The 15,313-nt window shown below is 36.4% G+C and overlaps 1 protein-coding gene across 1 annotated transcript in view; it reads left to right on the top strand.

The window, feature by feature from the left end:
- Positions 1-15,313, top strand: part of ZSWIM6 (zinc finger SWIM-type containing 6) — a 232,016-nt gene that overhangs the window by 180,253 nt on the left and 36,450 nt on the right. The window contains exon 4 of the mRNA XM_069096375.1: positions 201-351. Within this exon, the coding sequence (XP_068952476.1) occupies positions 201-351 (151 nt within the window). The remainder of the gene's footprint in view (positions 1-200; positions 352-15,313) is intronic.

The raw sequence follows: 15,313 nt of genomic DNA on the forward strand, positions 1-15,313 counted from the left end.
GAAACAACATGTATGCAGATAAGTTAAATGCCCAATAGACACAGAGCATTTTGGAGGTGAAGAGCATTGATAGCTGCTCTTTCTGTTGGCAGTGGAAGAGCTAGTGCAAAGCCCTTTTTTTTTTTTTTTTTTAGAAATTAGTCTTCCTTTTGGTGGTGTTTTTCTTGCACATTTATTTGTAAGTGTCCTGTTTTTCTTAGGTGAGAGAGATGTTGAAGATGAGGGACTCGAATGGCGCTCGAATGTTGACATTGATAACAGAGCAGTTCATGGCTGACCCCCGTCTCTCCCTTTGGAGGCAACAAGGCACGGCAATGACTGACAAGTATAGGCAGCTCTGGGACGAACTTGGTAAATATGATATTCTACAACCATTACAGTTGAATCTCTTGTATGTAACAAACCCTGGGAGAGCCAAACATTTCAAGATCAGGATTATGTAGATCTTGTTCCTGTTGCTAACTCAAGTCTTAGCTGATTGGTCAAGAGAATGAAACTTATGTGAATTTTGTGGTGGCATTTGGCAGGGAATAAAACTGGCTTTTATAAATCAGTTTTCACATACCTTAGAAAAAGTAATCATTTAATTTTAAAATATGCTATGTAGTTAATGGTGTGACTGATGGAGAATAACTCTAAATTTTGAAAAAAAATCTGAAATCAATTCAGTTGTTTTAATTTTAAATTCTTATATTTTTCTAACAAAATTGTATTTAATAAGAATTTTTATTGAGCTACTACTGATTTAGATTATTTTGGTTTTAGGGATTGAAAGGAGTCAATGAATTTTAGTTGTTGATTTCACAAATCCTTGAAGGCATTGGTGATGTGTTAGAGGTTATGAGTCTGAAAAGCCTGCTAGCCATTTTCTGTAAGAAAAATATTAAGCTATTGATAGAAATTCAGGGAATCTTAAACTGCTGCTTTTCATCACTTGAGAAATAAAGAACTGATATGGACTGTGCTGGATAGTCCTAGATTCCATCTTTTTTTTTTTCTAACGATCATGTATCCAGGAATCTTTAGAATACTGAATATTCAAGAAATGCACCATTTAAATTACTTAAAATAGCCATGTATATGTACTTTGAAGGATCTTTACATAGTTAGGAAACTTATTCACCTTCTGAAATGGAAAAATCTTATTCCAGTAAATATAAGTAAATGACATTTTATGTACACAGTGGAGCTATGATCTCATCAATTTGGGGATTTCTTCAAATCATGAAGATTATAATCCATTCATGCCTTCTCTTGCTGTGCAGCTGTTGTTCATCTCCTACCCTAAATTCTTTTACAGGAGACCCACAAATTTTACTGAAACCTTTTGGATCACTGAACAATGCATAGGAACCAGTACAGTGTTTGCTCTGTCCATCTGCTATTTCTCTCTTGCTATATGAATAGCCTTCCTCTTTTCCAGACATGCATCATCTTTTTACACAGTTTCTTGTACACAATTTATTTTTGGTAACAAGTAGCATGCAGTTCTTTAATACCAACTCTCTTTCTGTTCCAAAACCCATGGTTTTAATTCTTGATAGATTGTGGCATTAAGTTCACAGCCATATAGTTTCACTGGAGGAATATTTGTGTAAAAAATGTGAGGTTTTGTTTTAGAGATCATCTTGGAAGAGTTAAAAGTAATGAACAATTTCCAAAATGCTATTCAGCCTGCTTTCTTGGTCCAGTAATAATCATAATACCATATCATATACTTTAAAGATACTCATAGTGCTTTAAAATTCAGAGTACTTTATTCACAACTCCTCTGTGACATGAGTAATGCAGGAATTATTTTGCCCATTTTACATATGGGAAACTCAGGCTCTGAGAGGTTAAGATATTTGCCTGTGAGTACACAACTAATAAATGTCAGGGATAGCACTGAATTCAGGTTCCCTGACTCCACATAGAGTGTTGTATATGATGCATCATGTTGTTTGTCAAGACAGTGGACTGTTCATCCAAGTATAGGCCCTTTGGCCTTTATCCCATCCTTATCCTCCTTGCCCTCTCTATAGTTTTCCATGCTGTTAACTACCCTCTCTTTCTAGTCCTGCACTTCTCCTTTGGCTCCCATAAACAGTTTCCTGGTTCTCTCTCTTACCTGACTGTTTTTTTTTTTTACTGAACTTTGATCTTTCTCCTGCATCCTTAAGTCACCCAAGATGAGTCTTCTTTTCTTCTCCATATACATGTATTCTCTTTTAAAAGTCTTCCCTGATTTCCTGAAGTTGTCAGTACTGTCTCCCTCCTAAATTTTTCTTGTACTTGTTTCTGTGATTATTGTATCCTCCCACAGTATAATGAGCTCCTGGAGGTCAGGGGCTGTTTCTTTCATAAGTCTTTGTATCTCCAGAGCCTAGCATAAGTACCTTGGACAGAGTAAATGCTTGATGAATATTTGTTGAATTGAGCTAGAAACAGGCATTCTTCACTTAGATTTTCCCATTGTGTGGATTATTAGGTGAAATTCTTTTGAAGCTTGTGAATTAAGTTAACAAGGCTCTGTAGAATTCCTGGACTTGATACAGTCAACATAATGTTATTTATGAACAGGAAGATATGGATGACTTCACCTTCTATAAGTGATTCTGTTGTTTTGACTAGGAGATGCATGTCTTCCATGACAGCAATAAATGCTTTTTTTTGGCAAGCATATATCACCCCATTTAATGCATTAATCAATATTGATAATCAGAGCAGCATTGAACAAAGTTATTTGCAGATGGAGGTAGTTTGGTTACTTTTTTATGTCTTCATTGTGGCATTTACTTTCTAGTAATTAAACTTCTTTACAAGATATTGCTAAATGTCATTATTTTTTTTTCTTCTTCATTTCCCATTTTTTCCATATAAATAACTGGTTTGAATAGATCAAGTTGGTACTGTTGTAATTATTCACAATTCCTTTGGGAATTTGTAATTGTGGCAGTGTGACCTTACGTGAATCACTTACCCTTTCTGACATTTTCTTTACATATAAAACAGCACCTAATAATACCTGTAGTACCTTATATCGTTGTTGTGGATATCAAATGAAATAAATTGTGGTAAAGTGCTTCGTAAATTTTAAAAGCACTATGTAATTATCTGGGGTTGCAGCTGCCATTTTAATATTTGCTATAACAAATCTAATGTCTGCCTATCCAGAGAGAACAGATTCAGAAATAGCTTCCTCATTATAATAATTAGTCATTTCTTTTTTGTTAAAATATAGTTGTTTTAATTTTGTGTGATATTGTTCAAAGTAGACTATATCTAGCACCATCCAACTTTTACTTTAAAAAATTTTTTATTGTTATCTTTTGGTTTGAACTTTTTTGCCCATTTTTGTTTCCCAGTGCTTTTTTTTATCGCCCCCCCCTTCTCCCAGAGAGCATTCACTTATTGAAAAAAAAAGTTTCTTTTTTTTTTAAAGGGAAGAAGTAATTAGTTTGGCAAAACTAACCAGCATATCAGAAAAGCAGAGTATTATATACAGTGTTCCACACATAGAGTCCCATACCTTTACAAAAATGGGGGTAGAGGCTATCTGCTCCTATCTATTCTTTAGGGCCAAGCCTGGTCTTAATAAACCAGTCTAGCTAAAGCAACAAGGCTTCCTGAGGGAGAGATGGGGGGCAGCATATACCAGGAAGATCAAACCACTGCTACCACTTTGACCTCTATCTCTCTTCAGACCTAAATTGTGACAGCCCAATAATCCACTGTGCTCAAGAACCCTAAGGATGACAGTGCCTCGCCATCTTGAGACCCCTTCAAAACCATTAGCCCTTCCTCCATCCTATCCTTTGCAGCTGTTGTTGAAAGGGGCAACTTTTATGAAGAAGGGGGCCACTATCTCTACTACCATCAACACCAACTGCCAGTCCACTGCCACTAACTAGGCCAGGCAAATTGGCCTGACTGGCGTATCAATCATCGTGAGGAGGAGAGATGGGGGTAACACCTTGGAACCAGCAGCCCCTGGGAAAACAGTATTTCTTTCAAGGCATCAGCCCTGCTTCCAGGCTAACCCCCAGAACCATCAGCCAGAGGAGCAGCCTTTGTGGAGGGGCCACCCAATAGCAGCTTTTGTGGATGTTGTAATTCCCACCTCCTCCACAGCTAAAACAACTGAAGTCCAGGGGGAGAGTTATCACCACCCCAAATACTTGGTACTTATCAAGTGACCTGATATAAGAAATAAATATGGTTTTATCAATAGACGTGACATTAAAGGAAGTGCATCACCATATACTTCGCTGATAACTCCCTAACAACCACTGGACTTTCCCATCTGGCTTGCTGCCAGAACCTCCTGTGGGGTTGTTTTGGGGTCACCCTTATAGAACAGGAACTTATTGAGAGCAGGGCCAATTCTTCCATTTGTATACCAGCACTTAGAACTGTGCTTTGCACATAAGTGTTCAATAAACACTTCTTCATTTTTTTATTATAATTTTGCAACATTACATTGAATTTGTTTTGTTGATATTTTTTTCCAGTGTATAGTCATCGTGCATGGATGGCATTTTCCTACTTTTGTTTACCTCACTTTACATCTTGCAATACCTCTTCTTCCCTTGTACAAGGAGGTGACTCTTCAAATGAGGTTTCATGAGAGAAAAAGCAAACCTCTATCAAATGAGATATAATACTTGAAAAGTGCATAGCTGTGTGCCTGGCATATAGTAGGTACTACATAAATGTTTTATTCCCGTCTGCTTTCCCACTATTTAGGTCCATCTTATTGAGATTTTCCTGGCATTTATCTCCTTTTCATCCTTAGTCATAAGATATTGGCATACAATCTGCATTCATCTTCATTGTGGTCTTTCTACTTCACTGTACACCATAAAGTAAGAGAAAATAGTCGTCCCATGAAAGAATGTTTATTGTTCAGTTCTTAATAAAACCAACTTCACAGTGTCAATGTTGCTATTCTTGCTGTAGGTGAAACCAAAATATACTTGGAAGTTAAAACTAAATGGAACAACAGCCCCTTGTTTCTCCTTAGAAGGACTTAGCTAGCCATTTGCACCAGACCTGTTATATCGGTGGTATTATCACTTCAATGGAGAAAAGTTTCTTTTAAATATATATATGTGTGTGTACGTATATGTGTATATGTATGTATATATTTCAATATTTCCTAATTACATGTAAAACATTTTAACATTTATTTTTCAAACTTTTAATCTCCACATTCTTTTTCCCTCCCATTGTTCCCCCATCCCTTTAGAATGCAAGTAATATGGTATGATTATATATCTAAAGTTTACATGCCATCCATGTTGCAAAAGAAACACACACACACAAACAAGAAAAAAAAAGTTTAAAAAGTATGCTTCAGAATGCTCTCAGAGTTCATCAGTTCTCTCTCTGGAGGTAGCATTTTTCATCATTGGGTCCTTTGGAATTGTCTGGGATTGTTGTCTTGATCACTTGTCTTTCACAGTTGATCATCCTTACTGTTACTATGTACAATGTTCTCTTGGTTCTTCTAACTTCACTTTGCATCAGTTCACATAAGTCTTTCCAGGTTTTTCTGAAACCATCCTACTCATCATTTCTTTCATTTTTTAAAAAGTCAATTTATTTATTTTTATTGTTTTTAAGTTCCATATTTTTTCCCTCTCTCCTTCCCCCACTCCACCCATTGAGAAGGCTAGGAAAATGGTATCAATTATATATGTGAAGTCTTACAAAACATTTCCATATTAGCCATGTTGCCAAAAGAAAAAAGCAAGAAAAATAAAGAAAGTGAAAGAATTAGCCTCCAGTATTCACTCAGATCTCATCACTTCTTTCTGTGGAGGTAAATAGCATTTTTCATCATGAGTCCTTTGGAATTGTCTTGATCAGAATAGTTAAGTCATGCAAAAAGTTCATCATTATACAGTTTTGCTGTTATTATGTATGGTGTTCTCTTGGTTCTGCTCACTTCACTTTGCATCAATTCATATAAATCCAGGTTTTTCTGACACCATTGTGCCTGTCATTTCTTATAGCCCAATAGTATTCCATAATAATTGCATACCATAACTTGTTTAGCCATTCCTAATTGATGGGCATCCTCTCAATTTCCAATTCTTTGCCACCACAGAAAGCTACTATAAATATTTTTTTCTACAAATAGATCTTTCCTCCTTTTCTTTGATCTCTTTGGATACAGACCTAGTAGTGGTATTGTCTAGTCAGAGGGTATACAGTTTAATTACCCTTCAGGCATAGTTCCAAATTATTCTACAGAGTGTTGGACCAGTTCACAACTCCACCAACAGTGCATTAGTATCCTTATTTTTTCCATATACCCTCTGGCATTTGTAATTTTTCTTTTTTTTTTTTTTTGTCTTATTGGCCAACTTGATAGGTGGGAAATGGTATCTCTGAATTGTTTTAATTTTCATTTCTCCAGTCAATAGATATATATAGAGAGATTGAGAACATACAGTAAGTAGGATCATAAAGAATTTGCAATCATAGTATGAGGAAATGGAATTGCTGTCATTTTGTTGAATAAATATAAAATTCAAAAATTGGTTATGATTGCAAAATTTTATTTGTGATTTGCTGAAACGAAGAATTAATGAGGTTACATGTAGTATAAATAAAACCCTAGTTGAATAATGACTTCATAGATTAAGTTTTCTTCAGGACAGCTGCTAGAATACAATGTTGTCACTTTTTCTGAAATTCTGTTTTAAGCATACTGTAATAACTTTGAGCTTCGTTTGCACAAAGGTTCAGTAATAGCTTAGGCTTCATCAGTGCTTTAGCAGAGACTAGATGGACACCTGTTAGGGATATTGGACAAGGAATTCTTGTTTTGACAGGGAGGTTGGACTAAATGACCTGTATGGTTTCTTTGACTCCTGAGGTTTTGTTCTTCTGTATTTACATTTAGTCAAGTAAATAATGAGCTCTCTGTCAGAACTTAAACTGTTTCTCTGCCATTGCAGCAGATTGTTTCAGGTTAATCGGAAGACTGATTTTGAGATGAAAAAGGTAATTCTAATACTAGACTTAAATAGCTTTTGAAGGAATATGATTCAACATTAAAATATTTGGTAGTTGGGGTAAAACTTCCACAACTTTCCTACCTAAGTCATCTTAACTTGCCTATTTATCTAGTTTTTTAAAAGTTAAGGCTTTAAAAAAATTATAATGAATAACTTCTAAAAATATGCTCTAATAATAAAGTAACAAAATTTAAGAAATCTCTTTTTCAAATGCGCAGGCAAGAAGTTTAGGACTATATGTTACAAATGACTGGTTATTAACAATAAGGGGAGGAATTAACACCTAGAATTTTACTTAAAAAACAAGATGAAGTGACATAGTCCTTAAAGAAAAGTATCATTTTCAACTTTAATCTGAACTCATATCCACCCTCTCAAAGTTGCAATTTTCCAAATTGAAAATTTGGAATGAAAATTATGAATTTCAGTTGGAAATTTAAATTCCATTAGTGTCATATATCCTACATGCTAATTTTGACTTTTCCCCCCAGGTTCTACATCAGGTCAGAGATCTTCCAGAACAATAAAAGTACTCTTAATTTTAGTCTTACATGAGGAATGCTATTTCTTTCTCGGTTTTCTCTTCATTCTTCCTGTTTACCTCTCTGCCATCAGTAGCTAGCCAAATGTGAATTGTAATATCAAAAGGGTAAAATTATAAATCCAATATGGTATCTTTTGTCAGATCTCTGTTTCACTGACTAATCTGATTCCATGAAAAGACCAGTGGTCAACCTTTCACTGCCCCAAATTTCATCTTTGAAGAATTCCAGGCAAGGCGACTTTAGCAGTGACATCTTAATATTGGGTCAAAAAATTAACTTGAAGTTGGTCCTGGGCAACAGAAGGAAAAGATTTTATTTCTTAATAAAAGGGGGAAATTTGACTTTGTGCCCCAGTGCAAGGATCACATTGCTTCAAGGCTCTGCTTTGGAATTAAATGCTGAGCACTGCCAGATGCCAGACATTGAGAAGAGGCTGAGTTTTGTCGGCAAATGGGATCTGCAAGTTAATTGGTGTTTTCTACAGGCTTCTGGCTGTGAAATGAAATTGGAAGCCCTTTAGCCACATGGATAATACAGGACCTGAATACAAATGTCACATGTCACCATCAGGGCCCACTGTGAGACAATAGTGTTCCCACTTGAACACTGCGCCATTACAGATCATTTAAATATGGGGATTACATTTAAACTAAAAGCCCCATTTGCCTTTTACTGCAATTTAAATGTCCTCTTAGCAAAAGCTAAGTGACAAATTAAATGAAAAAAGTGCCCACATTTTTAAAGCTGTAATGCAAAACAACCTTTTATTGCTTCTCATGTGCCACGAATGAATCATTATACTTGTCAACCCTAAACCAAGCCATAATTGGAGCAGCTACTGTTATCAAAGTGGGGCCGTTCTTGTGACAGCTTAATAAAGCTGAAACTGTTAAATTAAATCTCAGATGCTTAACTCCTTAGCACCGGTGGATTCATTGTGTCCATTTCTGGCAATGGCCGATGCACTGGGGGAAAAAAAGACTCACAGCATGAAAGGGCTTAATCTGATGAAAGCAGTCAAGTAAAAGAATCTGAAACAAGCATCTTTGCTACTTGGTGGAATGATAGCACCCAATAGATTGTCAACATGGAGGTTCAAGATTTGATTTCTGCCTCTCCCGGAGAGATCTGTCCCCTTCCACTTTCTATCATTTTCAGAATATACCTGCCTTACTATAATTTAGCACAGGGCATTTGGGGAATGGACTTTTCCAGTAATATAAGACCATTTGGGACATTTCCTCTTTTTCTTTAATGGATGCAAACTGGTTCATGATTGTACTTGGTAGGACACTTACCATTCCATCCCTAAAAAGCTAACAGATTGAAATAATCCGTATATTTACCTCTCCTCCAAGACATGAATTCATGGTATTCAGTTGATGTAGTTGGATTATTTTTTATATTTTTTTCTCTAAAATAAAATACTTCATTTACTTTGGTGTTTTATAGCTGTACAGGTACTTTGTAGGTCATCTAGTCCAGCCACCCTTATTTTATATATGAGGAAACTAAGACCCAGGGAGGATAAATAACTTGCCAAAGGTTATAGGGAGTGAGGGACAGAGACAGGTTTTGAACTTGGGTCCTCTAGCTCCAGATCCAGAGCCGATTTCATTATTCCATGTTGCCTGTTGAGAAAATAGGCATCTGTCTGTTACTGAAGCAGTTTTATATAGTGTACCTGCAGGAACACTTAGATTAGCCAAAAGGACAACATTAAGACAAGCCAGTTTTTAAATATTAATTGCCTGGTATGTTAAATTAGGCTTGCCCACTGCTAGGTTACATTCATTTTTTCCAGTTCTATGCCAGTGCACTCAAATCAGTATTTATATTGCATTTTACTCAACTATATAAGAAACAGTGAGAATTAAAAAATAGCAACATAGAGAAAGAGCTTTGCATATTGTAAGACCTTTACGAAATATACTTTTTCAGCCAGTCTATTTCTTAAATCACATGCAAATTGTCTTGAAAGCAGCTCTCAGAAAGGGGAAAAAACCCTTTGATTCCAAAGAGCATCCCAGTAGTGATTGGCAGTGGGAGCAACTACTGTTAGCTGTAATGGCTATCTGTTCAATGCGCTTAATTACCATAGGATCCTTTAGGGATGAGTGGATACACTGTAACCTCTCATCTGTACTGACTGTTCCTCCTTCCTTGAAACTACTCCTAAACTGTAATTTTACTTTGTTCTGTGTAACTATAGGTTGTGGCTGCCAATCTATTAAAATCTAATTTAAGAAGATGTCATTAGAGGTCATAGTTAAATAAGATTTAATTACAGTTTTATCAAGGGAAAAAATCTCAGATTTACATGTGTTATATAATATTTTATCACATTTTAAGTACTTTTTTTCTTTTTGAGAAGATTGAACTATTTTATTTGAGCGCATGTTTAAAAAACCAAAATGAGTTTGGGTTTTTTGTTTTTTTTTTCAAGGAAGAAAAAGCTTGTTACTGCCTGAGTCTTGCTATTACAGGCTGTTTAGTGAGTTAAATCAATTTTGTTGTGATTAGTAATCTCTGCTTATTTAATATTTTGAACAAAATTTTGTTCCCATCCTGTTTTGCAAAGTTTCTGATCTGGGTGTAAATTTCTTTCCTGGCAAAATGTTGGCTCTGATTCTACTTGTAAGCAAAAATAGCCATAGTTAAGTATCTCTTTCTAGTATGAATCTTGTTGCAAGATTAGATTAACCTTTTTTTTTTCCAAATGAAGTCAAAGCCAGAATGCCTTTGGAAATGAGACCAGTTTGGGGTGGGGGTGGGGTGTCTGAGTACTACAGGGTACCATTGGGAACTCAGGATCCAGGAGAATGAGAAGTCTGTTCACACCATCACCAGATTAGCCTGGTACTTGAAGAGTTTGAATTTTTACATCTTTACTTGGGATACTTAAAAGTGCCAACTGCTTGATCATAAAGAAACAACCATTAGTTCTTTCTCTGCGTGATAAGCTCTGTCCTCCTTTTACTCTTGGAATCCTTAGCTATATTGAGGCACAAGCCCCAACATTTTGATAGCATAAGCACGTGGTTCCAATTCTTTTCCAATTGTATTGTCAGAGAAACATAGAGTAGCCTAGTGATTACTACAACATAGGATAATCATTTCTTTATCTTTTTCAGTGTCTTTCAAGGAACTGAATTGGGCTTTACAGTGTGGAGATGGACTTGGGAAAATAGAAATTCCCAGAGCCTCTTGAATTCTAGAGAGCATGTGGTAAATAAATAGACTTAGTAACCTACATTCAGTTGAGAGAAGTTTTGAGCTTTCCTCTCAGCAGTCTTTCTGGGGCTGCTGCCCACCATTGTGTAGACTTGACTTACATAAAATGCAACACACTCATCACATACTGATATCGGCATCATTTTGCTTGCTCGTCTTCTAGGAGTCACTCCCTCTCATTCTTTGGATGAGGAACTTGAGGTTCATACAGATTAAGATACTCAACCCAAGATTACACTTCTTATTAGTAGCTAAGTGGATAGAGCCCTGGGCCCGGAAGACCTGAGTTCATCTGGCTTCAGATATTTCCTAGTTATGTGACCCTAGCAAGTAATTTAACCCCTGTTTGTCTCAGTTTCCCAAACTGTAAAATAGTAATATTAAGAGCATCTGTCTTACGGGATTATTGTGAATATTAAATGTGATAACATTTTTAAAGCATTTAGCACAGCACCCAGCACATAGTAGGAACTTAATAAATCCTTCCTTCTTTCCTGGTCAGGTTTCCTGACTCCACCTAGTGCCTTTTCCCCTATACCTGCCAGTGCTAGGCATTTGGTACAGGAGGAGGAGGAGAAAGGGAGGATTTAAACATATATATGAAGCAAGCAAAAGAAGAACCCTTTTGTAAAACAGTTTGTCATTAAATTAATGCAAATCAGTGGAAAGCAGTCTTGGACAAACTAAATTTGGTGTGGATTTTAGAGCAGATAAGGAGAGAAGAGAAGCAGATTCTAGGGAAAGGGAGTAACATGAGCATGCGACAGAGCAAGCAATTCAGCTTGATTGTAGGAAAGGGCATCAGTGTAGGGGAATAATGAGAAATGATGTGTGATGGAGAAGTCCGTATACCAGGGTTCTTTCCTCCATTTTGGTAAATGTACTCAATTCAAAGACTGCCTGTAGCACTTTGGTGAAAGTCTTGTCAGGGACCAGAGCCTCATTACAAAATGGATTTTCTCCCCTTAAGATTGAATCAATTTTATTAAGTTGGTAAAGGGGGTTATTTCTGCTCCCCCCCACCTCTATATCAATTCATTTAAAAGCAAATAAGCTATGTTCTATTAGTACTTCTTGAGGGCTGAGCATGCCAAACAGATTTTTCTGCTGGAAAATTGTCATCCTGGTCATTTATTAATTTTGTCTTGAAAATTAGAAATACTTATGGCCTTGAAAGGAATCAGGAAACACATATAAGCTTTGTTTCCTTTCTGTTACCTTTTGTGAAGAAGTCATGGGATCTTTGAAACCTTGAACAGTTTTTACTAGGAAATTACAGTTTTCTTGGAGTTGTGTATTGCTATGCATAGTTTTCATTTTCTAATAGAAGATTGTCTTAAAATTTTTATATCCAGTGTATGTAGTTTTAATGTCATTTCACTTTTTAAAAATTGGAGGATAAGACAGTTGAGATCATAAGCTGTAATTTTTGCTTTTACTTTTATACCCCTTTTTCAGTCATCTTATTTTTAAACTTTGCAATATCACAGAATGCCTTATTTATAATCTCTCATGAATATAGCATCATGATTCTGATAAAAACAAGTAATGATTAAATTTGATACTAGCATTCATTAGCAAATACAGTTTTGGCTTGCATTCACCTTGTGTAGGAACTCTGAAGGTTGGCACCACTATGTTATTGCAGGGTGTTTTTGCAAAACTGATCTGGTTATCTTTTTTTTTTGTTGTGCTTAGGCATGAATTATGATATCTAGAGTCCAATTGAATGCAGAGAATTGTGATCCAAAGTTATGCTCTTTAAACTGGTGAAAGTGAGATAGTCCATTGCCAAATTACATTTTCTGTAGTATATTGCAAATAAAACTTGCCAGTTTGTGATAGATTAGCTTACTTAAGAAACCAATGTCATATCCTGTCTTCTAAGTATTAGTGGCAAATAAGAATGGTGATACATTTTTGTAATGTGTTAACTTTTCTTTTACCAACTCATTTTTTTATTCATTTTTGCCTATTTCCTATTTTTCTCTTTTCAACTTTTTTTTTCAATCAAGCCTTACCATGCCCTCAAGAAACTAAGAGGTTTATCCTACTCTCACATTAATTTTTGGTTGATGAAACACTGAAAAAAGGTTACACCCAGACCAGTCTGAGTTATCATGCTGTGGGTTTGGGGAAAAAGAAACTATAGGGGAAGGAACATGCCAAAAGATGAGATTAGGATTAGAAAGTTTCCTATCCCAGCAATCCTGTTATCTTTAGATTTCACAACAAGGAGCTAGGGTTGTTGATGGGCCTAATGAGGAGTAAAAACTAAAGGAGAGTGATGTGACGCACTGTTAGAAGTAACCCAGTCAATCATGACATATAAGCCTTCCCCACCCTCATCTTTGTAATGGATGTCAGACCCTATGTGAGGGTGAATTATGACTTAACCCTCATTTTAAGTTAGTACTTCTCAGCTCGATTCATTATGGGACATGACCGGAAGTTTCTAAACCTGCTGCAGCAAGCCTGGAGGGAAGAGCAGGTGTTCAACATTTGTTAAGCACTCACCGTGTATACACAGAGCCCTATGTCAGGTGGGAATGTGGGAGGATAGGCTGCCTTCAAGGAGCTGTAAGTGTAGTAACAGGGATTTGACTAGAGCATAGGTTGTTGTTTGTTATTCCTTTCCGAAAAGGACCCTGGCATCAGGGAGGTGATGTCATGATAAAAGTGAGTGAGGGCTATTCAAAGTCACCAGGCTCATTTGCTGCTCTGGAGCCATCTGGGTCTAGTGGCCGGATATAAATCAGGACAACTGAAGAGAGCCCAGAATGCAGTAGGAAACCTTGGCCTTTGCAAGCTAAGGTCTTTAACAGATCTCAGTTTGACTGAGGCAATATTCATTTGATGATTAAGGCTTAATAAGACAGAGAATGGCCTCTTTACCCAAACAAAAAAATCTATTTGGGAGTGGAAGACCCTCAGGTTTTCTGGCCAAAATAGAAGCAGTTGCTATTTACATTCTTTCTGAGCCAGTCAGGGTCCAACAATGACCAATAAAGTTGTAAAGGTAACATGGTATCACATTATGGAGGACCTTGAATGCCAGGCAAAGAATTTTGAATAGCATATATTCAAAACTTGAATCTGAAGTCACTGAAGATTTTTAAATCAAAGAACCTGAGCAGACCTGTGCATTAGAACGATGCTACCAACAGTGGTTCAAAGGAGAGATTAGGGGTAGGAGAAGATAATGAAAACAGTAAGACTCAGTAAGAGGCAACTGTAATATTATAGGCAGGAGGTCATGATGCTGTATACTAAGATGATGGCAGTGGGAATAGGAAGATATGAATAAGAGAGATTGGATTTGGTCCCTAAGTGGGAGGGACTTAAGATAACCTCAAGATTTAAACATGGGAAACTGAATGGTGGTACCACTGACAGATATACGGATGTCAGAAGGCAAAATAGGCATCAAGGAAAATCTGATGAGCTCAGTTTTAGACATGTTGACGTGACCTAGGACATCCAAGTAGAGATGATATATAGGGAAATGGAGATGGGAGCTCTAAAGAGAAGTCCGGCCATACAGAGATCTGGAAATCATATGCATAGAGGTAGTATGAATACATGAGAGTGGGTGATATTGCCAAGGGGGAGAATGTGAAAACTAAGGAGTAGAGGACATGTGCAAAGACTGGGAAGGTTTACAAGAATCCAGCAAAGAAAACCTGTGAGCCTGGGACAAAGATTTTGGTTGGGGGGGTGGGGGGGGGGTTGTAAACTTAGAGCATATATACATAAGAGAAGTGACTTCTTTAGGAAAAGGGAGGTGGTAAAAGTTAAATCCTAACTTGCCTGTGACATGCCTGTGAAGTTTTAACAGGTATCGATATACCTGAATAAAATTCAACAAGATACCAAGGTAAAAATTTTCCTCTTTAAAAAAACAGAAGATATGATTAAATGTATCTTGCTTCTCCTTTTTTTCTGAAGGATATTTAGTAAAGAAAAAACTAAATGCACAAAGATGTTAATCTATTAAACACTCACTGCCTCAGTATCTTGTTTTTAAAACATTGAACCACTGTACTAAGAGATGTTTTCAGGCACATGTATTTATGATTTCATTAGAATATTGTCATTATTAAGTTACTCAGTCATCCTTTTGTTTTTTTGACCTGGCTCATCTGCACCAGGATTAACTCAACGATGTTGATTCTTTTCTTTTCCCTCCTTCCTTAATTACAATACTGACACTAAAACTTTTAAAGTTTTCTGTTGAATTGTATGCTGTCTTGGGGAGGGGGGAGGGAGAGAAAATTTTAAATTCAAAAGCTTGTGGAACTGAATGTTGTGAACTAAAAGTAAATAAATTTTTAAAAAATAAGGTTTTCTGATGGAATGTACAAAAATGCAAGGCAGAACACATATGTGGGTAGTAAGCAGAAAATTTTTAAGAGTAATGGAGAAATTTTAAGAACCTTAAATCACCTTCTATCCTTCCTTCTTCCTTCCTTTTGCCCTCCTTCCTCCCCCCCCTTCTCTAAAACATCTCTTCCTCCCCTCTAC

The sequence above is a fragment of the Petaurus breviceps genome, unplaced genomic scaffold (assembly GCF_028583685.1).
Source record: "Petaurus breviceps papuanus isolate PSGF00001 unplaced genomic scaffold, PetGlider_PUasm1.0 229, whole genome shotgun sequence".
NCBI classification, from domain to species: Eukaryota; Metazoa; Chordata; class Mammalia; order Diprotodontia; family Petauridae; genus Petaurus; species Petaurus breviceps.